The 24,854-nt window shown below is 39.0% G+C and overlaps 1 protein-coding gene across 2 annotated transcripts in view; it reads right to left on the bottom strand.

The window, feature by feature from the left end:
- TBC1D12 (TBC1 domain family member 12) overlaps positions 1 to 24,854 on the bottom strand; it is a 253,268-nt gene that overhangs the window by 102,671 nt on the left and 125,743 nt on the right. The window contains exon 3 of one of the 2 annotated variants that reach the window (XM_029609872.1): positions 5,073 to 5,129. The exons of the other annotated variant lie outside the window; for it this stretch is intronic. Coding sequence (XP_029465732.1) covers positions 5,073 to 5,129 — 57 coding nt within the window. The remainder of the gene's footprint in view (positions 1 to 5,072; positions 5,130 to 24,854) is intronic. 2 annotated transcript variants of the gene reach the window in all.

Raw genomic sequence — 24,854 nt, 5'->3', positions numbered from 1 at the left:
AGTTAACCTTCACCCTTGACACAGTGGGGCGGATTTTAAAAGGGTTACGCGTGTAAATCCTCAGGATTTACCCAGGAACTTCCAAAGCAAATTTAAGTACATTTGAAAATGTTTACTCCAACACAGTTATAAAATTACCCTCTTAATATCTCTTTGTTATACAGTAAAAGTAATGAAACTATCAAACAAACTTATATATGCAATGAAGAACATTTATTGGAAAGGAACTCACTAATAAAATTAGTATGACATTAAAATAGTAAAGCACTTCACAGATACATCAAAGGCTAGATGTATCAATCATTTTCCCACTAGACACAAAATGGAAAACAACACTTTAATACATCAGACCTTAAAACTATTTTAAAGCTTAACATACATATATAAATATAAAATGGTGGACTGTAGCTTAGTTTAAATATTTTATCCTCACCACTCATGGAAACAGAGCACATACTATGTGAGAGGCAGAAACCTAAGATTATGCAGACCCTTCCTAGATTGTTTCAAAGACAATTCTAGCCATCCTGGTTCAATAACCCCTCTAAGACTGAAGGTGCCTAGGGACAAAGTTACCAGAGAAGCTGGGAGGAAGAAAGAAAAATGAGCTCTTCTCCACCTCCCGAAAAAAAAAAAAAAGTAAGAGTAACTATGCATATTGGCAATTACCTTCATATATGATCTGCTCATCATCCTAAAATTTAGAAGTTACTTGTAGTAGAATGCTTTTGTAATATATGGAAGAAAATATGATAGTCTAGTCTCCAGTTTTCACCAATTGGTACTTGGAAATTATGAGAAATGTATTTTTTTCACCTATTTCCTTTTAAAAATTTACTTTATTAATATTTCCAACATGTAGATCAGCAGCTGAGCAGAGATCACTATCTGGTATGAGAAAACTATTGCAGTCTTTGGCTATTTAATGTTAGGACTTCTATCAGGTACAAACTTAAATTATAAATACTCTGGGGACAGGTTGCTACCTACCATACTTGAATGTAACTCACCTTGAGCTACCAATGAAAAGGCATGAGCTAAATCTAAATAAAATAAAAATTTGTCTCGAGAATGTTACCAATTTAGTAATGTGAAGCCAAGTTAGAAGCAGTGAGGATCTGGTTTCTCTAAAGACCTATTGAAATAACTTTCTTCCTATAAATGCACTTTTTTTTTTTTTTTAAAGGAGAGCTGCTTACAAAAAAACTGATGACTTCACCATAATTAATTCTCCATTCGTTTTATTAAGAAATCTACATCACACTTTGTGATAATCTATCCATCTATGCTATGGATGCTCTTGGATACTTTTGAGGTTACAATATCTTTTATAGGACCAACGAAAAGAAATTACACATCAATGTTATTCTACATGAGCCCTCTAGGTGTAATTGGTCCTTTTTCCAGAAATCTGCTTTTCTGTACACTTTTCTGGTGCTGTGGCAATTACAAGAGAGATCAAGTTAAGACCTGTACTTATTAGAATGTCCACAATGTACAAATGCTGGTTAAATATGACCCCTGCTAAAGTGCTTTATGTTTGAAACACTGGTGTGAACATGAAACTGTAAGCCCCTCTTCTCACAAGGAAGCAGAAACAGCAACTCCCTTGCCTTTTATGTAGAATGTGTACCTGAATAAAGAAAAGATTTTAAGATGTTCTGGACTGTGTGCCATTCCCTTTCTGAATAGTGGGACTTTGCACCCTATGTTCCTTGTACACAAGCTTCACATGTGTACAAGGTGAAGCTTGTGTACAAGGAACATAGGGTGAAGCTTGTGTACAAGGAACATAGGGTGCAAAGTCCCACTATTCAGAAAGGGAATGGCACACAGTCCAGAACATCTTAAAATCTTTTCTTTATTCAGGTACACATTCTACATAAAAGGCAAGGGAGTTGCTGTTGGCTAAAAAAAAAAGCCAATTCAATCTCTTTTTCCATGATTCTTTAAATCCTGAAATATTTTAAGAGCTATCATGAATACATTTAGATCTTATTGAATGAAGTACATTCAAGCAAAATAAATCTTTCAGTTAAAGGGATACACAAACAAAAAACAAACAAAAAAACATGAATTTTACTTGATCTGGCTCTAGGCAAAAAATATGAGTGCAGAAAGTCTTTATAAGAAGATGATTAAATAAGAGAACATCTACTAAGCTCTGAGAAAGTAAGCGAATACCATTGTTTTTTTATTTTTTGAACTGACAGTTTGCTCCTGATCCTGTAGGTCTCCATGAGCATTTACTCGCAACTACTTGGAAATGTTTTCTCCAATTTTCTCTCTCTCTCACCACTCAGGGTATCTAGTCTGGTGACTGTAGTAATGATCCTGGGCCATGCAGCAGAGATCTTTCCAGAACCCTGCAATCAACAGCCCTGAATCCAGCCACTAGGTATCATCCTTGAATAAGGATCATGACTTCTCCCTCCAAGGGTGGGGGTAAGGGAGAGCTGCAAATGCTACCTACACAAGATCCCTAATATCAGTCAATCTAGAAACCAAACTGGTACCCTCCACATGGCACTGCACAGCAATGGCCACTAAGACACCAGGCTGGCAGTGAATGCCATTTTAATTAGATATAAGATGGAGTAAAAAACCTCTTTCCAAATCTCTCCATCTTATTCAGTGTTCCTTAAATCATTCTCCTCTGTAATTTCCTTTGGTCATTCTTGTATCCAACCTCACAATTTTTCAACTGCATCACCACATCACCTCCTAAATCCCTGGAAGCTTCCACATCTGCAGGATTCTTCTATAAAAATGATTCAACCTTAAGACATCACTGCTATATGCATTCCTATCTCGGTCTTGTCTAAAGTTTTCTGCTTCACAAGTACGTGGTTTTTGTGAAATACAAATCAATCTTCCCAGTTGGCATTATCTTAAGACCACAAATAACCTAGACAGAAAAAAAAATTTTCAGCAACATCTAGCTTTCCAACTACCGCACGTGGGAAGAAAATTGTACCTCAGGCTAAATTTAGTACTTGAAAGTAGATAGCCCTGGAGGCAGGGTTTGCTTGAAGGATCCAGTTTAGGGGCCTAAACCTAGGCACTACAGTAGTGACCCTAAATCTAGGCAGTATGACTTTAGCCATCTAGCCACCTAAGGAGTCATTTATCAAAATGCTATAAGGCATTTCGCATGCGTTAAGGGCTTATCGCATGTGAAAAGCACCGTTAACACATGCGATAAGCCCTTAATGCATGCAAAAACGCATTTAACGCATGCGATAGCACCATAATGTATGATGCGATGCAAATCCGAAAAAGAGGAGGAGTTAGGGGTGGGAGTGGCCTGGGTTTACCGTTTTGCGAAGCCCTCGATTTTAGCGATGTGTTCTCAAATAACTGTTTTAGTAGTTGAGAGAGAGAGAGAGAGAGAGAGAGAGAGAGAGCGCGCGCGCAAGAGAGCCTAGCCATAATGCCCCAATACTAGATAGGTATTTATATCTCTATGGGAGGCCCACCTAGTAACTCGAGGTGAGGTTTAGGTATTAGTGTAGGGGTTAGGGGCCACTTTGACATTCCAAGTGAGAGGTACGAGTAGTCTATGTTGCAAACACTTCCTATTGGGAGTGGCCTTGCAGAGAGGAGGAGCACGTTTCTATATAGCAGAGGAACCAGAAGGTTCTTTCTGTTCCAGCTCTCTTCCAGGGAAGGCTCAAAGTTAGATCCTTCAAGCTTTCTAGGGGAGGTAATAAGATTGAAGCTCAGAGGATCACAAGTAGGACAGAACCCAGCAGGTGATTCATATGAAAGCAGAGTTAACAATCTGCAGTAGAGATTACCTTATCTGTTTTAAAAAGGTGGATTTCCTGTCTGGATTAAAGGACAACTGCCTGGCTTGTGAACCTGCCCCAAGAGCTTCTGCACCAAGGCATGGCAGCAGAGGCTCTCAGAGTGTGTAATTAAAAGGATTCTCAGAGAAAGAGCCCTCCCCTTTAACCAATCAGATTGTCAAGTTTCCTGCTTAGAGAAGAAAAACTGCAAATTTTAACTAGATACCAATACATGGAAAGTCCCAGTGAAGGAAACTCCTCAAAAATATGCTGCTAAGGTGTAGGAGAAGAGGAACCCTTTAATGCTGCAGATTTTATGACTGTTGGATTTTGATTTCTGTGATTAAACTGTATTCATCATCTCTCTCTTTTAGATCGGTAAATGGTTTTGATTATGGTGTGATTTGGTGTAGACAGCAGTATTTTGTTTTAGGGGCTTTTTTGGGGGTTTTTTTTTTTTTTTTTTTTTTTTTACTGAGTGTTGCCCCTTAAACTGCAATTCCCTAGTCTTCCCTTGGCTCCAACATAACTATTTACAGTAAGTCTAAAGGAAATCTATAAATAAAGAATAAAAGAATCTAAGAAACAGGAAAAAATTTGATATATTCTAAGAATTATAGCAAACATCTGGACAAGCCATAAACTTAATTAAACCAAATACCTGGATAAGCAATAAAATTGGGCACTTAACCTCATTAGAGGGTTCACAACTTGAGATTTACTTAGCACTTAAACTTTTGTTCTGCAACTGTGTATTGAAGTCTAAAGGTTACAGATTAAAGTTCAGCTGAGCAGAAGGCAAACATTCTGCAAGGTATATTCAATGCAAAATGTCTACTGGTTCATCTATCGAATAAGTATGATAGCTAATCTTTATAAGCTGCCTGAAAGAATTAAAAAAAAATATAATCACTTTATCAAATTATCATTCCACTGTAGCATTCCAATAGCAAGCAAGATCTGTAAGCAAATAAAAGCCATTTTCAGTGCTATATTAAATCTTTCATTTATAAGGAGATAAATTAAAATTAGTTTTACTGAAATCAAAAACAGGGCACAGTGGCAGCAAGGTCTTTTAGTTTAAGATTATGCTAGTGGAATTGATGGGTATGTGATTTTTTTTTTTCATTATCTGGTAGAACTCAATAAATTTCATGACAACCGAGTGTCATAATAATCATGCTAGTGTGACAATGTGATGTGCAATCTTTCTTAAATGGGTGCTAAAAGGTATCATGCATGGTGTTAAATGCAACTAGAAAAATATATTAAATTTCATACCCCTGTGTTTAACAGATTTGGCGTGGATACTGATGTTAGACTGCCAGAACTGTCATCCTAATGAGAAAAACAAAAGTCAAGCCTTAGTGAAAGGGGTTTAAAAAGGAAATCATTCATAATATACACAAAAGCAGCATTTGTATTAAATATGCTTTTTCATGTTTTATTCATGTCTAAAAAACCACCTTTCTGGTTCAATCATTTTATTCAACCACAATTGAACTGATAATCAATGGATATTATAACAATATGCTTCCTACTAGCAGGGCTGGTTAATGTCTCATGACCCAAAACCATACATTGACTGGTGTTTACAATTGTTTGCTTTTCCAGTTTCTCTCTGAAGGCAATGTAAATACTCAAACACACTGACTACATCAATGTCATCTTCTCGCAAAAGACCTTATTTTCTCTTTTACTTCTATCCCAATCAAGATTGCAGGAGAATAAGACAAACATATCTTGTAATGAACCCAATATTTTATATTAAGATTTTTATTCATAAAAATCATACTAGGCTATATAAAAATGTGATTAAATGTAATCACATTTTACATAATTTAAATTTCAGAAAAGCATACCTTTAATTTTCATGAATCCAAATATACAACTTGAGGTGCCAACTGACAATAAGCTTAAATTGCTCACATATAAAATATTTTCAGAAATAATATAAAAAAAAATAAAAAAAATCTACATTTCTATATGAACGGCATTTGACGGAAACATACACTAGTACTATACAAAATGAACTACTTGTATCAAGAAGAAATTATATTCATATTACAACTTACTGACAGTATACAAAGAAATAATACAAAAGATACTTTTTATAATGCATTCTATTTTATCTAAAAATAATATCCAGCATAAGAAAACAAAAATTATTTACCAGCAACAGGAGTTCTATTAAGACAGCCATTCAGCAGTCACAAACATCAGTCACATAATGACATTTGACTTAAATGGATGGATTTTACCAGAGCTTTCAAGAGAAAAGCCTTTCACTGTCCAGGCACAGTAGCACACCTCTGCAGCTCCCCAAGCTGCATATAAAAGCTGTGACAGATATTAACTCCAGAGCAAAGGGAGGGAGAGTGTGTGACCTGTACACTGCAGGCCTTCAGGGGCATATATTACCAAGACACAAGGTGGAAGAATAAGCTGTTATCTTGGTTTGCGGGCAGCTTGGAGAAAACAGCTCAACAGCTAATTAGGCTATGTAATCACCATCTTAGTAGACCAGACAAGATGGACTCTGACAAGGAAGTGTTGGAATGGAGGAAGAGAAAGAAAGAAGAAATCCCTGGTGGTGAGAAGAGTAGTAAAATACTTGTATAACATAAAGCAATTAATGAGCAAATTATATGTCGGTGTATTTGTATCTTATCTATTACAATGATACTGGATCTCTGCTAGACCAGCATATACCGGTAATAAAGAAATAAATTCTAGACACAGCAGAATGGTATTGTTTACCTGCTGGGAATGATTTGGGCCATGAGATTGGTAACACACAGAAACCAAAGCATTATGAGTCATAAGATGCTTACTCAAGTTTTGCTGGTAATACAACTAGATGGTCTGAAGTTTGACACCTTAGGATTACCCTCGATTCTTGATTGATGCTAAAGCCCCAGTTAAAGGTATGAAAATCTAGTTTCTATACATTGGGAATGGGTAGGCGGCTAAGGATTTTATCCAAAGATGATTTTCAGACAATTGCCAGGCATTTATTTTAAATGTCCTGCATTACTCTAACATGTTATATTTAGGACTTCCCAAATGTCTGATGCACATATTTCAATTACTTCATAATGCCACTGATTGGGTCATCATATCAACTACATTAAAGGATTACATCTCTTCGCTATTACAGGAGCTTCACTAGACACCTATAAGCTCAGCGAGTTAATTTTAAAGTTGCTATTCTGATTTTTAAAACATTATGAGAGGAAGGTCCCAATTAGTTTGTGAGTTGTTAGATGCTTATGTTCCACCATACAAAAGCACTGTTCAGCAATTCCTTCAGTAAAAGTAGCCCACTTACATGACATTCATAAGTAGGCTTTCTTAGTATCTGGGTCATTGTTGTGGAACACACTTCCTTTAGAACTTCGTGAAATTTATGATATTAAATTATGAAAACAGTTAAAAGCATTTTAGTAGGCTTAATTAATTATAGAGGTACATTTCAGAGTTTATTTTTTTAGTCTATGTAAATATATTAAGATTAGCATTTTCTTTGATTACTTATGTCTGATTTGTTGATTTAAATTTTTAGTGTTTAAGACATGATCTACTTAGAACAACTTGTATTGTAAACACAGAATACAAAACATTTTAAATTAATACATAAAATAAGCAGATAAGATGTTGTTACCTACTTAGCCACCAATAGGTATTCCATAATAGAACTTGAGGTGTTGCTATAGATAGAAAGAGAAACATAGAAACATACATAGAAACATAGAAATCATGGCAGAAAAGAAACAATGGTCATTCCAGTCTTCCCAGCAAGCTTCCCATGGTAGTATCTGCTACCTCGTGCAGGTTACTCCCATGTATCAGTCAGTACTACTTGACATGCTTTGCTTATGGACTTGGCCCTAGAAGCAGTCCAGTGTTTTTTTCCTTAATGTTTGCGCATCAGTACCCAGACTCTGTATATCACCACATGTATGGGAGCCACGTGGTGATATACAGAGGCAGGCACACACAGCAGAACTCCAAATGCTTTGAGGAGCTCCGCCCACCTAGAGGACTGGAGGATGATCCCCAGATATCATGGCTAATTCAACCTGCTTATCTGTGGAAAAAATTATTTCTAAACATGTTTTAAGTTAGCATAGAATTTTTCATAGCCTCCCTCTTTTTTCTTATGCTAGGGGGTTAAACATCAAATGTCTTGTCAAAGTGCAAATTCCGCAACAAATTGTGCAAGATATTCTTGTGGGTCACAGTCCATGCAATGACTGTGATTCTATGTGATTCCACCATTTCTGACATTAGATGGGATCCTGTTAATTCTGAGACTGTGGTGTATAGACGCTCTAACTAATTGTCAGTCTAACAATGGGAGCCACGTGGTGATATACAGAGGCAGGCACACACAGCAGAACTCCAAATGCTTTGAGGAGCTCCGCCCACCTAGAGGACTGGAGGATGATCCCCAGATATCATGGCTAATTCAACCTGCTTATCTGTGGAAAAAATTATTTCTAAACATGTTTTAAGTTAGCATGTTTTTAAGTGATTCTATGTGATCTATGCCTTTTAAGTGATTCTATGTGATCTATGCCTTTCAATGCCAATTCCTGAACCTGTATGTAGGACAGACAACACACACAATCAGGGTTAGGCTCATTGAGCAAAGGAGCTGTATTACCACTGGAGATGTGCGGGCCCCCGTTTTTTCCATTCCGATGTGCTTTCAAGTAAGGAGAACATGTTTTCAATATATATGCACGATGTAACACAATTCATTTATTATCTCTTTAGAATACTGGGATTCTTACATGAATGTCAGAGTGGTCTGCATAACCTCTGAAGAAGGAAGGTAATTTTTTCCTTCCGAAACATTGCAATGTTGGGTAAAGAAGAAAATTGTTGAACTCAGTACAGATTTCAGACACAAGACGACCTCCTCCTATGGGGGGCTTTGTTCCCGGCCACCTCTCAACATTCAGGTAAGTGGATTTCCACATGAATTTAAATGAACTGTGAAACTTTGAGTGCACTACGCATATACATTAAAAAAAAAGCGTCTAAAAAGTTATATATGCATATGGAAATCTAAATGAATTGTGGAGTTCTCAACATATATAAAAGTTTAAAAACATATGCATTCATTGAATGACTAAATGATTATAAAAAAGCCAGCACGGTGATAGGGTTTGATGTACATATTTTGTGAGTGCCCACTCTGTGCTTTCTGATAGTCATTCAAAAAATGTCTGTTTTGTTCTCTTTCTGGATAATTAGTGAGATTTTTTATATATATTTGTTGACGATATTCATTCTTACACTATTTGGGTTCTTATCTATTTGGCATTGTTACATTAACACCCTAATGGCATCAACTGATTGGAAAAATATTTTCAGTTATTCAACTGAACATGTGGCAAGTATTGTACAGGAATCATTATTTTCAGATTCTTTGATTACATCTCCTTCTCAAGCAGATCTCCTGAATGAGCTTACAACTCTTCATAAGCGGGCAGCTCGCACTGAAAACATGAGACAACTGATGGAATATGTGAAGTAGCATATGATTCAACGTGGATTACGGATCAATAAAGAATCTTTGATGTTTGCAGATAATTCAGAGTTTTTCTTTTTAAAAAATTCTTTATTTATCAATTTTAAGTTTACAAAAATTCAATTTTGCAAATTATGAAAACAAATGGATGACTAAGCAATAATTATTTTCCATTAAACAAATGTTGTTCAACATTAAAAAAAATAAAAATAAAAAAATAGCCTCCATTATAGCCCATAAATCAATATAGTATTAATTGTGAGGATCTGAAACCTACAGGGAAATTATAAACAAACAATCTTTAAAGGATAATAGCATGCACATCTACTAACTTCCATATTACTTTTACAAATTTATGGGAGACGAGGTTGTGGGGGTTTTTGCTTGAAGAAAATCTTTCAGTTGTTAAACAGTAAAACACACATTTAATTCCACCTCCCTCTTTAACACACATTTATATGGAAATTTCAACATAAAGTTATAACCTAAGGAAATTATTTCAGGACGTAGGGCTAAAAGCCCCCTATGCCTCTCTTGTGTTATCGAGGAAAGATCTGGAAAATTTTTTACATTTCCATTCATAAATGAAAATGGGAAGTTCCTAAAGTAGTTTTTCATAATATTCTGCACATCTGCCATCATTATCAGCAACACCAAGAGGGTAGCTCTATCCAACTCTGAAATCGAACTCTCTAATATTTCAGTCAGATTATCCTGAAAATTTAATCTATTAGAATTTACAAATATTTTTGGTAGAAAATAACATTTATTTACTGCAGGTAAATTCCCTTCCTCAAAACCAAGGACCTCTTGAAAAAATCTTTTTAAGGAAACATAAGGGATTTCTCCCAGTAGTCGAGGAAAATTTAAGCTCCTTATATTTTAAGTGTCTAATAGAGCTTTCAAGTGCTTCCACTCTTCTGGTAAGAAATTGTCTATCTTTAACCACAACAGCTTTGAATGTTAAATCTCCTGTAAAGCCGAATCTTGTGTAGAAATCAAATCCACATTCTTTTGAAATTCAGAGGAATTTTGAGTGTTTTGAGATGCCAAACACTCAACTTTAGTGTTAAGGTTATTCATCGTAGTAGCAACCCCCCACCATCAGGTCCCATAAAGCAGCCATTGTTACAACCTCGGGGCATTCAGGAATCCTTAGGGGCTTAAATTCTGGGGTAGTCTCTTGCAGTAATTGCAGGTTGTTACCAACAGGACTTAACCCTACTGCCCCTTCTTCCTGCTCAATTCTCGATGTCCCCGTGCTGTTTGGCACTCCCGTTGCCACCGCAATTGCTGGAACAGCCTGAAGGGCCGCGGTATCAATTGTATTCGCTGCTGGCAAACCAGAAGGAATCCCCTCGTTCAGCACACTGTGATGAAACATGAGCCCTGACGTTTGTATTGGAGCTGGTCTGAGATCTGGGCTCAGCGCAGAGTTTCTTTCTAAATGGACAGCTATTTTAAATAAATGCTCCTTGGATTTGGTGCTGTTAATTATAGATCACACAAAATTAACATTGGAGGACATCAAGGCCCAAATGGTAAAAGTAGAAGATCTTAAGCAGAAAATTTCTATAGAAGAGGTCACAGCATCTTTGGATGAATTACAATGTAATACTGACAAGTTTAAATTGGAAATCAAGAAATGGAAGATAACCACATTTCATCGTGATGGGCGATCGCAAGCAAGACCTTATCACCAGAAACAAGACACGCAATGGCACAAATCATTCATGCGCTCACAAACAGCACAGGATCGGCAGTAATTAATTTGTCCACTTATTGCCCGCTGAAGAGCGAGCATTAAACAAGGGTTTATCCTCTGTTCCTACTATGATACATGATTCTTTTGAGAGAATTTTTTTGTATCGATAATTTCACTTGCAGAATATGCAACAATTTCTTTTTCAAACATAGAACAATTGAAGTGATCCATCCCTGGTGAAACCACAATCTTTTTGGATCCCGCTGGGGTCCATTGACCCTCATATAAACAGTCCAAAATTTGGTGTTACGTGATCTAGAGGCTAAAGAACAAAGTTCCTGTCACACTTTTTTCAATTTGACAGTAGAGGAGAATGTGTCCTTGAAAAGTTTGAGTTCCAATAAGGACATTATTATAAAGCCAGTGGATAAGGGCGGCGCTATTGTTCTTATGGATATAGTAGATTATATTAGTGAACTCCATAGACAATTGGATGATAAATTCTAAGAATGTGTGATAACAGATACCACACAAGACATACAAATCAAGATTCAAGTACTTTTAAAGGAAGCTAAGTAGTCTGATTTTTGACATCAAAAGAGATTTCTTTTTTGCAATTGGTTTCACCTCTTGCCTCATCGTATGACTATTATATATGGTATTCCAAAGATTCACAAGACATTGATCAGTCCTCCATATCGACCCATTGTGTCAGCAAATGGGTCAATTTTGGAGCCCTTGGCTCATTTTCTAGATTCATTTTTGCAACCATTTATGCATCAAGCATCATCTTATACACAAGACTCAGTGCACATGTTAAGAAAATTAGCAAGTTGTGGTCCCTTACAACCAGGCTGTTTTTTTTTCAGTTACCTTGGACATAGAGACCTTATATACGAATGTTGCTCAACAGACAGCATTACAAATTGTTACAGAGATACTGGCAAAGCAAGAATGCCCGGAACGTATTCCAGAGTTTCTGGTGGAATAGCCAAATTATAATAATTATATAAAAATAATAATTTTTTTCAGTTCGGTGTAGATTTTTTTCATCAAACACACGGGGGTCGCTATGGGCTCCCCGGTGGCCCCTGGTGTTGCCAATCTGCTCGTCACTAGGTTGGAGGAAACCTTTGTATATACTTATGTATTTTTTCAACATGTTAGTTTGTGGTCATCTGGCATCATACAGAACAACATTTGATGTGTTTTCATAAATGGCTTAATCAGCAGGACCACAACTTGAAATTTATGATTACCTATGATCGCTTTCAACTAGCTTATTTGGATATCTTGATTACTAAATCAGAAGCAGGTCTTCAGATTACATTACATTGTAAAAGTAATGACAGAAATAATTTTCTTTGTTTTGAAAGTTTTCACCCTTGCCCTTTGAAGTGTGGGTTACCAGTGGGCCAGTTTTTTCGGCTTCGTCGCCTATGTTCAGTAGGAGTGGATTTAGAAAGAATCCAAAGAGCTTGTATCAAGATTCCATATACGTGGATATCCCAGGAAGGCCATTAAAAGAGCTCAGATGCATGCAAGATTTTCAGATAGAGAACAATTACTTCAATACAAGGCAAAACCGGCCGCTGATGAAATTGTTTGTGTTTTGAGATATTCAAACTTGGCAAATAAGATCAAGAAAATTATTTCTAAACACTGCCATGTTTTAAGTTGGCATCGAGTTTTTCATAGCCTCCCTCTTTTTTCTTATGCTAAGGGGTTAAACATCAAACGTCTTGTCAGAGCGCAAATTCCACAACAAATGGCACAAGATACTCTTGTGGGCCACAGTCTATGCAATGAGTATGATCTATGTGATTCCACCATTTCTGGTATTAGATGGGATCCTGTGAATTCTGAGGCTATGGTATATAGACGCTCTAACTCTGTCGGTCTAACAATGTGGTCTATGCCCTTCAATGCCCATGCCAAAGAAGTACATAGCCAGACAACATGCATGTTCAGGGTTTGGCTCATTCAGCACAGGAGCCATATTATCACTGGAGATGTGCAGGCCCCTATTGTTTCATATTGTATTGAATACACTCACTTATTCTCTGACTTACGTTGGACTGTGGTAGAACGGGCCTCACCGTCTCCATGGGGAGGTGATCATAAGATCCTTTTAAATCGCTGAGAAAATTATTGGATTTTCAAACTCAACACAATTATTCCGTCTAATGTTAATGACAAGATTGCCATTCTTTATGAATTTTTTAGCTTTATTTTCTGGATGAATACAACATGATTGATTGACAGCTATCTTCGTGCCTTTTTTTTTCTTTAAAATGGCGATGCATTGGTACTGTCATACAGGGCTCTTCAGCTTGGAGAAGAGAAGACTGAGGGGAAATATATGACAGGTCTATTAAATGAGTGGACTGAAATGGTAAATGTGAATCGGTTGTTTACGCTTTCAAAATGTACAAAGAGTAGGGAACATGCAATGAGGTTAATAGGTGATACATTTCAGACAAATAGGAGAAAATATTTTTTTACTCAACACATAATTCAACTCTGGAATTCGATGCTGTTAGTGTAGCTGGCCTTACAAAGAGTTTGGACAAGTTCCTGAAAGAAAAGTCCATAAACCATTATAAAGGTGGACTTGGGGAAATCCACTGCTTGTCCCTGTGATAAGCAGAATGAAATCTATTGAATTTAAGAATCCTGACCTGGACTGGCCACCTTTGGAAACAAGATGCTTAGCTTAATGGACCTCTGGTCTGACCCTGCATGGTAAAACATATGTTTTTATTTTAGAACCTATGCATATTAGACACGTGTATCTCTACCCCGCAACATACACACATGTATGCTTATGCACAAACGCATGCAGTGATTGAAAATATACATGAACATTTTACAAACAAAAATAAAGTAGGACTTAATCATGTAAAAACTCGATTTATACATGAAGTTGGTATATTTTAAAACGTGTACATAACTGAAATTACCAGTTTACCAATTACTCCATCAGTTCAAGACCCTCCTAGTTCTTCAGCTTGAACTCCCCCCAGTTCACCCAGACCTCCCACCAAGACAATACTATACAAAAAACAAATCTGACATCAATTATGCAGGATACTTAGGTGTAAAATTACACAAGTAAGTTGCCAAATGTACGTGTCTTAAAATAGCCATTTATGTGCCTATTGGCCCTACCCCAGAACGTCCCTTTTTATGCATGAATCCTAAAGAATGCACATACTTTTAATGTTTATAGAATAGCGAGTACAGGCTACTTGCATACTTAACATTTTCAAAATTAACTCCATAGGTTATAGCACATCAAATATAGGAGACTGGCTAATTTTATCTTTCTGAAGTTTTAGGTCTTTGCCAATGAGTTTCGAATTGAATCCATAAGTTTGGTGTGATAGTCATTCATCACCATCTCTTCTATTGCTAGGTGTATGGGAAGAAATCTGCCTCCTTTTAGCTCTGTTCCTAAATAAGAGATCTAGTGTTAAGTCTGTTTTAATATTCTCCATTACATAATTTAACATTAAAGCATTATTTCATTAGAAAATATTATTAGAATCATCAAAAATCTTATGTCTTAAAGAATGATGTATTGCTTTTGGTAAGTGTGATGAATCTGAAGCTTCTTGGAAGGAGACACCTGCCTCCAGGTAATGTGCAACAGTTTACAGAGGAAGAACTACCTTGATGCTGCCTTTCGTTAATTCAAGGTAGATCACTCCTTTTAGAAATATTTAACCATAACACAAAGAGCCTTCCATATTTTTTTTTTTAACTAAGCTAGTATGCGAAGTATAAGGAAGTGGGTTCCAAGGGTTGCTAGAAATGTCCTGCAATGCATTCTAACTCACCACCTCCTGACAGGACTATTCATCTTGTCTGGGAGTCAACTGTTTGCAGAGAATGAAAAATGAGCCTGCAAGTAAGTTCTACAGTGAAAGCAGCAGCCTCCTAAGCTATTTTATCTTGGTTTTTTGATATTGCTTGTGTGCATTAAATGGAGGGTAGTGACCTTTGGGGTACTTTCTAAAGAGGCAAAAATCCAGGATAACCCTACAGCTGTGAGCCAGAAGTCCTATGTCAGACTGTAATAGCTTCATCTTCACAGAGAAAACCATGGCCTCCAGAAACATGCACATGTACTTTCATACATTTTTCTTTGAAGAAAGGAATTACTGAGGAGGAGCCAAGAATAACAAAGAATTGAATGGAAAGATTAAGACCTGGTAGTATCATCACTCAACTATTTTTATTTATTTATTTATTTATTAAACATTCTTATATTCCACAAACTTCCAAAAACACTTTCCCGTCCAGGGCAGCTTACAAAAATACATACATAATCAAACACATATACATTGCTCAACTATGAGTTTAAGACATAGAGGAAGAGACATTCATCTGCATAACCATGAACAGCACTCTACCCATGGTACACAGAGTGGGGTGAAATACAAATGTGGATTATGATAATGCAAAAGGCAAGTGTATTATTCAATCAGGTAATAGTACCTACCTGACTGGACAATAAGTTTCTGAAGGTCTCCATTATGAGTCACAACAAAGACTAGGAATTACCATTTTGTGCCAACAGAAGCAAAGTGAGTGATATCAGTTCTTCATGCTTCCTTTGGGAAACTGGGATGTGGGTAAGATATAAATGACTGATCTGCTACTGCTGCCACAAAACAGAAGCTCCATATAAACATAAGAAACAAACAGACATGATGGCAGAGAAGGACCAAATGGTCCATTCAGTCTGCCCAGCAAACTTATGATAGTATGTGCTGCGCCTTGTAGATAACCCCCATGCTTATCAGATTCCCACACCATAAAGGTCAGGACCCTCATTGCTTGCTGTTTGAATCGCTTGAGCGGTGAGTGGCTGCATGCCGTTCGACTGAAGAATTACGGTATCACTGCTTGCACAGTGATCTATGGTTGCAAGTATCTGTTCTTAGAACAGGTTGATATTCAGCATGCTGATTCATGTCTCTTCGTCTACGATATAAATGACGTTCACACTGATCTGAGCCAATTCAAGTGGTTCAAAAAGCCCCTGAGGCAGCTCGTAGAGCGAAACTCGGCCAGAGTCGGGCAAGTTTCAATAAAGTCCATTTTTACCGATTCCACCTTGTTGTCCCTTTTGCTGCTAGCCATATTGGATCGGTTACCGGTTTGTTTTCTTGGACCATTATATCTTTATATACATGCATACCACAAAGAGCAGCTGCTGATACTGTGAATGAGGCAGTATTGGTGCATCAAGGTCCGAAAAGGATCAAAGCGGAACTTTTGAAAGAACTAACTGAATTGGTTATCTTTAATAATTATTTCACCTTTGATGAGAAATTTTATCATCAGAACCTGGCATTCCTATGGGCTCCTCTCTGGCCCCAGCAGTGGCCAATTTGTTTGTGGCCAATTTTGAAGATACAGTCATTTACCAGTCCCAGTGGTGGCCGATGATTGGGGCATGGTACAGATACATTGATATCTTTATTGTATGGAAGGAGTCGCAAGAAAAATTGGAGGCATTCAAATCTTGGATCAATGAGGTTCATCAGAATTTGAAATTCACTTTTCAACACAGTTTTTCCAAGATTGTCTATTTGGATGTGATTGTTGAGATTAAGGAGGGGCAATTGTTCACTACTGTGAATAGGAAAATCACAGATAAAAACAATTTGCTTAAGTATCATAGCCATCACTCTACAGCATTCAAAAAGGGTCTTCCTGTATCTCAATTTTTCCGGATTAGAAGAATTTGCTCAACTAACATTGAGTTTGAAAAACAAGCTTTGTTGCTCACTAAGAAGTTTAGAGATCGGGGTTACCCTGTTAAAGTCATCAAACAAGCGTATAAAAGATCTAAATACAGTGATCGGGCACAACTTCTTACCTACCGGGAACGTGGGACTCATGATCAACTGGTTTTTGTACTCCAGCAGAGCACTTCTACAGTGGAACTGATTAATTCGGTGAAAAGACATTGGCATGTTTTGGGTCTTCATAAAATTTTTGAGGAGTTTCCTTTATTTGCAACCAGTCGGGGTTCCAATATAAGGGATAAAATAGTGAGAGCCAGCCTGACTAGGACACAGTCTTCCGTTGATAGCAAGGGAGAACACAAGCAGTGTGGAAATTGTTCAATTTGTGCCAATACCATTGAGGGTGACAGCTGGATTGATAGTAATACGGGGTATGTGGTGAAGCGTAGAGTAATGACCAGCTGTTTATTTAAAAATGTCATCTATGCTATAATCTGTAAATGCCGGAATGTGTATATTGGACGCACAAGTCGAGCCATTAAGATGCGGTTAATGGAGCATAGGTCTCGCATTAACAACAGAGTGATGACAGCACCATTGATTAACCATTGTGTGGAACATGGTTTTACCTTTGATGATTTAAAATGGACTATAATTGAACAGGTGATAAAGAAATCGGCGTGGGAAGATATGAACACAATATTGAATCGAAGGGAGCAATATTGGATCTTTAAATTGAAGACTGAGGCGCCCATTGGACTAAACGACCAGATTGACTGGCTATCCCTCCTCTAAGGTTGAGGTGAGGGGGAGGAACTTTGCATTGTTGCCATGTTGAAAGTCATGTGATGGGAGTCCCTTTAAATCGGGACGCTAACAGGAGAGAATGGGTCCGCCATCTTTTTGAAGAGGAGAATCGAGTGAGCAGCGTTTAGGCGAGCTCTTTATGGATTTGGAACATGGAATATGATTTAGCCATTTGAGACTAAGGTTTAGTGGCTTCCCCTGAAGAAGAATTTTCGAAACTGGGCCTTGTTGGGGCAAGTGCTGCTGTAAGATCTTTTCGAGGACTTTGAATGCAAGATAAGTAATACTCCTATTTTGAGCGATTGGCGACCTAATCTCTTGGTTTTCGTTCAGTGTTTCACATTAATGTCTAAAGACATAAAGAGAAGATTTTAAGAAAATAATAAAAAGAAAAAATACATTTTTGAAAAACAAAAATAATATATAAAAAAAACAAGTTTTTGAAAAATCTATTAAAGGACTATGTGGGGGATGGTGGCGCTCATGATTACATAACAAAAATTGAACGAGACACCAGGGTCTGGTGTTCTTGTAATTGTATGAAGCATCACCATTCATCCATTAAATATTTTAAACAATTTTTAATGCACTTAAGTTGGGCATGTGTGAAGCACAGAAGTTATAAAAATATATAAAAATTGAAAATAAAAAAGAAAGATATACATCTAAGGTACAAAGATAGAATTTCTTTGTGTGTGGGTTGTTTGTTGAGTTTGATATAGGAGATACCCTCACGCTTTGTGGATAGATATTGTTCGAGCATTAGCATTCCAGGCATCCTCCACCCTCTCCATGAAGAAATATTTCCTGATGTTGGATGCCTAGAATGCCCCTTCCAGAGGAGGTGGTAAAGATGAAAAAAGTGAAAGAATTCAAAATAGAATGGGATAAACACTGTGGATCTCTAAAGGCTAGAGGACGGAAATGAAGAAAATGCCTCAGGATAATTTGCTGTGCGGCAGTTACTACCTTAACCAATAAGCTTTCATACTGTTCATGCAACTCCATCATAGCTCTCTGCTTTAAACGGCAAGGGGAAAAGGGAAATTGGATTCAAACAGCAACCAATGAGGGCCCTGACTTTTATGGTCTGGGGAAACATAAGTATGGAGGTAACTTGCTGATGTAGCTGTTACTACACTTAACTAAGTAAGAGTAGAAACTTCTTATTCAAGGTAGAACTACTTGAGATCTGCAAGGATCTAAAACTTATTCACCTATTAAGAGGCATTTTTATGAGCTTAAGACAAGTTTCTGAAGGACAGATCCATTAACAACCAAACTACTAACTATGCAGACTTAAATACAACCTCTTTCTGCCAGGAGCTGGGAGTGAACAAAAGAGAATGGATCTCTCCAATAGCATCTGTGTGGGTGCTTCTTCCAAATGACCCAGATTGGTCACTGTCAGACAGGATGGTAGACTGGATGGATCACTATGGCATTTGTGTTTTCTGGCTATTAGACCAATTTAGTTTCCCTTAAATTACTTGGGGATTAACAAAATGCACTTTTCATTTTCAAGCACATTTTCAATGAATTTACGGCATTTTAAAAAAAATACTGTAATTACAGATAAAGTCATTTGATTTTACAAAAAAAATCACAAAAGATTATAGATGACAAATATACTGTTTTCTTTAATGTTTTTAATTCATGCTAATATTTCACTTTCAAACAGGCCTTATTTTTCTTTAAAAAGGTAAGAAAATAGGATTTGAAATGCCTTAATGGGTTCAATGAAAGGTTTTTGGGGGTTTTTTTAGAATTATGAAAATATTGTGCTCAGTTACTCCTAGATCTATATTCTTAGGGGGATTTTCTGTAGAAAGGTTCAATTAGGTTCTTACTAATTGTTTTTCCTTAAGTGCTGACAGACCAGTGTAGACAAGTGGGATTTGTCTCCCCTAACAGCAGATGGGAGGCAGGAAGCCAGCTGATTTGACACAACATCCCTCTGTTACGCCTGTCTGTCACAGACGGCTGTGACCTCTCATGCTCACATCTTTTTTTTTCCCCGCTCCATCAAGTCTAGGAAGAATGACGGTGTCTGCTAGTTCACGCTGACCTCTCCAGTGTTCCCGGGACAGCGTGGGTGCTGCCAACCGCCATCTTGGACCTGGAGTTACCTAGGCGCATGTGTGCGCAAGGGCATTATTTGAATACGTCATGTCGGGAACCTCAGGGGTGTCCCCACCCGATGACGTCAGCCCACTAGCGTATTTAATCAAACCAGCCCTTGCCTTCCTCGAGTTAGCGAGGAGTTCTGTCTTGCTGTACTCTGCTAATTCAAGGACTTCCTGTTCCTATTTTGGCAATTGAATGCTCTGAGTACCTGCTCCTCGGGGGCTCCCCTGCATTCCCGGCTATCCACTCCTCAGAGGGCCTTCCTGCTTGTCTGCTGCTGGTTCTGCTTCTCAGATCTTACCCTGATCCAGGAACCATCCATTGTGAGCACCTCTACAGACATCTTCATTTCTGTACTACACTGAGGATCCTACGTGGCGTACCCCTGATCCTCGGGCCACTACCGCCTTTCTTCAGTGAGAGCCTTTCATCCTTCCTGCTCTACAGTATTTTTGCTCACCATCTTCACAGAACCACTTCCGGGTTTGGCATCGCTACCAATATGAACTGAAGAGACTTTCTTGGTGTACCCCACTCCGCGGGTCACTACTGAATCTGTATCCTGAGGTGCCTACGCTCGCCAGAGGAGATCCACGGCGTACCCCGCTCCAAGAGCCACTACCAGATCTTTTCCACTGTGTCTCATTCTGGGTAATTCCCATTGCCCAGAACTGTACTTCCATATTGCTAATACTGTGGACATTACTTTCCTGTTCTATATAATAAAGTCTCTTCCTCTAGCTGTGTGCTACGCCACTGAGTACGCCTGCTGATGGTGAGGCTCACAGGGCTCCTCCCTGTGGGCAGAGAAATTGCTCATCTCAGCTCAGGAGTTCACATTCTTCCTTAAACATAATGCCCTCCTTATATAGTCTGGTATTGCAGGGAAGGTGTCAGTAGTCTCATGCCTAAGCTTAAGGTTCCCCTGGAACTCAAAAAGAAATTACCCCAAAAAATGATTTCAGTAACAATGAAAAAATAGTAAGGGATTAAGTATCACATCCGCACTTCTCTCCCTAGGCTGCATTCCCCTGCTGGGAAAAAAAAAGCACTCTTTTCACTAATACCTGTGCGTATATATACACATCTAGCATTCTAAGTTCCCATTTCTGACAGATATTCTGCTTTCCTAAAACCAGCATGGAAAGCATTTGATCCATATGAAATTCTGACACCACCTTTGGCAAGAATGATGGGACTGGTCCGATAGTGACTTTTTCTCTAGAAAAAGGACAGTAAGGTTCTCTGCAGAATAATGCCTGTAATTCTGAAGTTCTTGTAGCTGAACACATAGCAACTAGCAGTGCTGTCTTCAATGTAAGATCCTTTATTGATGCTCTCCTCAAGGTTCAAAAAGGGCCCCTGCTAATGTTCTCAGGACCAGGTTTAGGTCCCACAGAGGACAATCGATATGGCTTCCCCCTTTGAAGAAGCAGATTATGTCCAGATGTGACAGTAAGGGGCCCCTTTAAGCTATCTTCTATAACATCCCATTAACCACTATTTGAACCCCATAGCAAGTTCACTGCTAACCTTTTATCCAGACCATCTTTCAGAAATTGCAAATAGTGGATACTTGAGCTTTCCATGGCCATACATTCCTCTGCCCACACTAGCCTTCAAAGGTCTTCCATATTCTGGTATATGCTAGAGAGGTAAAGTCTTTCTTGCTGTCAGTAGGTCACTTTTACTTGAGCTGAGTAACCTCTTCTGCTGAGCCTCTTCTTTTCATGAGCCATACAGTAAGACAAAATTTTGCTGGGTCCTCTACGGATACTGGTCCTTGGTGCAATAGACCCTTTGTCTGAATCTGATCAGTTCCCCTAACTTGAATCTGACTTGGTCCAAATACCACGGCCATCTTGTCCAGTCTGGGGCTACCAGTATAACTGTCCCTGTATGGTCCACAATCCTCAACATCTCCCACCATGGGCCAAGGTGGGAATATGTACAGCAGTGTGTTTCTGGGCCACTTTTGAATTAGTACATCTATCCCCTTGAATCCCCATTCCCTTTTTCGGTTGAAGACCTCCTTTCCTTTGGTGTTCTGTGTCACCATTAGATCCTACAGGGGCCATCCTCATTTGCTTATGATTTGGTTGAAGGCTTCATCAGCATCTCCCACTCCCCTGGGTCTACTGTCTGCTGGCTTAGGAAGTATGTTGAATGCTCCTGCTATGTGCATGGCTGAGATCTCTTGCAGATGTACTTGTGCCCACCTCTTGAGGAGTTCCACCTCCTCCACTATTTGCAGGCTCTTTGTTCCTCCTTGCCTGTTTACATAGGCCACTGTCATGCAACTGTCTGAAAACAGACTGTTTTCCCTTTAATATATATCTGATTGTTTGGGTCCCCAGGCGATTCATGGAGAATGATACTCCATAGGGGACCAGAACTCTTGCACCATTTGATCCTTGCAGTGTGCTCCCCAGCTAAATCTGCTCACATCTTCAGTGATTCTAATATATATTGGGGGCTCCGAGCTTAAGCCCTTCTTCAGATTGGTCGTTACTAGCCAACACTAGATTTCTCTTGGTCTGCCCTATCAGTCATCGGTAATACCTTATAATCCTGACTTTGTGGCAACCATCTTGACAACAAGCTCTTCTACAGAGGGCGCATGTGGGCCCTTACCCAAGGAATCATCCTTATCATTGCCATCATGGAGCCTAGAAGTTGCAAATATTGGTGTGCTCATGGAAGAGCAGTGACCAACATCTTTCTCATCTGGTCCTGAAGCTTGCTGATACATTTGTTCATTAAGAACATTTTTCCTCTCCTTGTATCAAACTAGACTCTGAGGTTGGTCAGTGCTTGCGAGGGTTCCAACTGCCTCTTGTCCCTGTTCACCATGCATCCCAACTTCTCCATTGTTTGTATGACATTGTCTTTGGTGCGGTATATAAAAACTTTTAAATAAAAATAAATAATAAATTTAGCATCTCTCCAGTAAGGAGTCTGCTCTTATCAACCAGTTGTCCAGATATGGGTATACTCTTATTCCCTGTGATGCCGTGCAGTCAGGCCTTGCAAGAGAACAGACTCCAGGCTGGGCTCTGGCAAAAAAATCTTTATAAGCTTCTTTATTGATGAATAAACAAAAACAGCTGGATTGCGCAGTTCAACAAAACTGTAAATTACAGTCTGTTATCTTGAGGCTTCCATCTCTCCCTGGGCCTTCCTCATTCTTCAGGCCCTGGCCTCTTATTCCTGCTTGCAGTGATCCACCCTAGCCCAAAAGCCCTTGCTGGGTTGGGAGTTGAGGAGGACTGGTTCAAATAGCTGAAGCTGGTCCTTTAAGGTGTTCTGAGGGAGTTTCTTATATGCTCCTTCACATACCCTTCTTCCCTCTCAGCTTGGCCTTGTCAGGCTGGGCGACCACCCATGCCCAGGCTACTTCCCGACTCTGCCTCCCCTGGGTGGGCTGCCTTGATTCCCTGTGAGCTGGCTCCACAAGGCCGTAAACTGGGGACAATCTCATCCCAGAATAACTGGGTATGGGAGATCAGGAAGGACTCTCACTTCCATAATGGCTTGACTTGCTGGGGTCATCAGCAGGACCTGACTGGTTGAGTATTCATGTTTGAACACTGGTAAGTATCTCTTCTCTTATGATTGATGCACTCTTTTTTGAGGAAATCTTCACTAAAGAGAGTCTTGCCAGACCCTTAATCCAAAACCACTTGGGTAAGCACTTCGTCCAGTTCCATCCGAATCACAAACTCCTTATGACACTGATGAGGAACATCCACTAAGTACAATTTTGCAGTTTTGTGAACATGTGCACCCAGTCTTGTTCCCATTTCTTTATTTAGATTTTATATTCTGCTTTTCACACTTTTTTCAGCATTTCAAAACAGATTACATTCTGGTACTGTAGGTATTTCCCTATCTAAGTTTGTACCTGAGGCAATAGAGGGTAACATAACTTGCCCAGGGTCATGAGGAGCGACAGTGGGACTTGAACCCTGGTCTCCTGGTTCATAGCCCGCTGCTCTAACCATGACAGTGGCCTATGTAAACTCCTCCACTCCTGATTTCTATTCTCATTCTGGGGTTCTGCTATTGCTGCCTGCTCTATTATGTGCTGTTCCTCCAGCTTGCTTTCGCAATCCATGTTCTCTTATGGACACTCTTCAATGTTATGGTCCACCACCTTACAAAAAGAGCATGCCTACTGGGTGGCTTCACCTTTAGTCGTTCCTTTGGCCTTTCCAAATGGGCAGCAGTCCTCCTAATGACTATTCCTCGAACAGAGGGCACAGAAGGAAAAATTATCCACAGTTTCATTCCTGGGGTGGGTTGAATTCCCTAAGATACCTTTCTCCTTCCGGGGTGAGGATTTTTTCTGCTTTGGAGTTTTTCCTTTATCCCCAGAGACTTTACATTCTAGTGTTGGATGGGTCACTAAGCTGATATCCTCAAATTGTCAGTCCTTTGCCAAATGACTTCTTCAACCATAGTTAAAGCATGTGGAAGAGACTGTGCCCTCAGAGGGATGCTGCTGGGGATGTCCACTCTATGCTTCTCCAGGGAGTTTGTGCAGACTCTTTCTAGCCTCCACACCACGTTAGGCATTAATTGTGCCTGATGGAAGGCACCCACAACTTCTAGAGCTCTTTCTAACGTAAGCCCTGTGTGTTGGCAGACCCAACTGCACATGGGCTGGTCAAGCCCATCTAAGAATTCTTTCAGAAGCACCTGTCAGGCTACTTAGAGGTCAGTCTTTGTCTCTGGCTGTAACCACTTCCAGCCAGCATCTTTCAGGCAATGAAAGAGGCTTCAGGGGCTCTCCCCAGTCTGCAGAAACCCCCATCGGAACTGCTGCCAGTATGTTTCTGAGGTGTAACCAGCTCTCTCCAAGATAGCGGTCTTGACTTCCACATAGGTAGCCCTCCCATCCAGGTTGGCTGCTTGGAAAGCCACTTCACTCATGCCCATAAAACAAGTTAGCTAATTACACAGTCTAACTGGCTTTGATCTAAGCAGACAGGCAGGTGGTCCTCTCAAAGTTTTTCAGGAAGACCTCCAGGTCCTCGCCTGTCTTCATTTTAAAGAGGATGTGAAATAAAGGATTCACCTGAGGTTTCCTGGTCACAGCTAGCACTGTTTTTATTCTG

This window comes from Rhinatrema bivittatum, chromosome 7, assembly GCF_901001135.1.
Source record: "Rhinatrema bivittatum chromosome 7, aRhiBiv1.1, whole genome shotgun sequence".
NCBI lineage: Eukaryota > Metazoa > Chordata > Amphibia > Gymnophiona > Rhinatrematidae > Rhinatrema > Rhinatrema bivittatum.
Note: the sequence above shows the minus strand (reverse complement) of the source record. Positions and strands in the feature narration are given on the sequence as shown.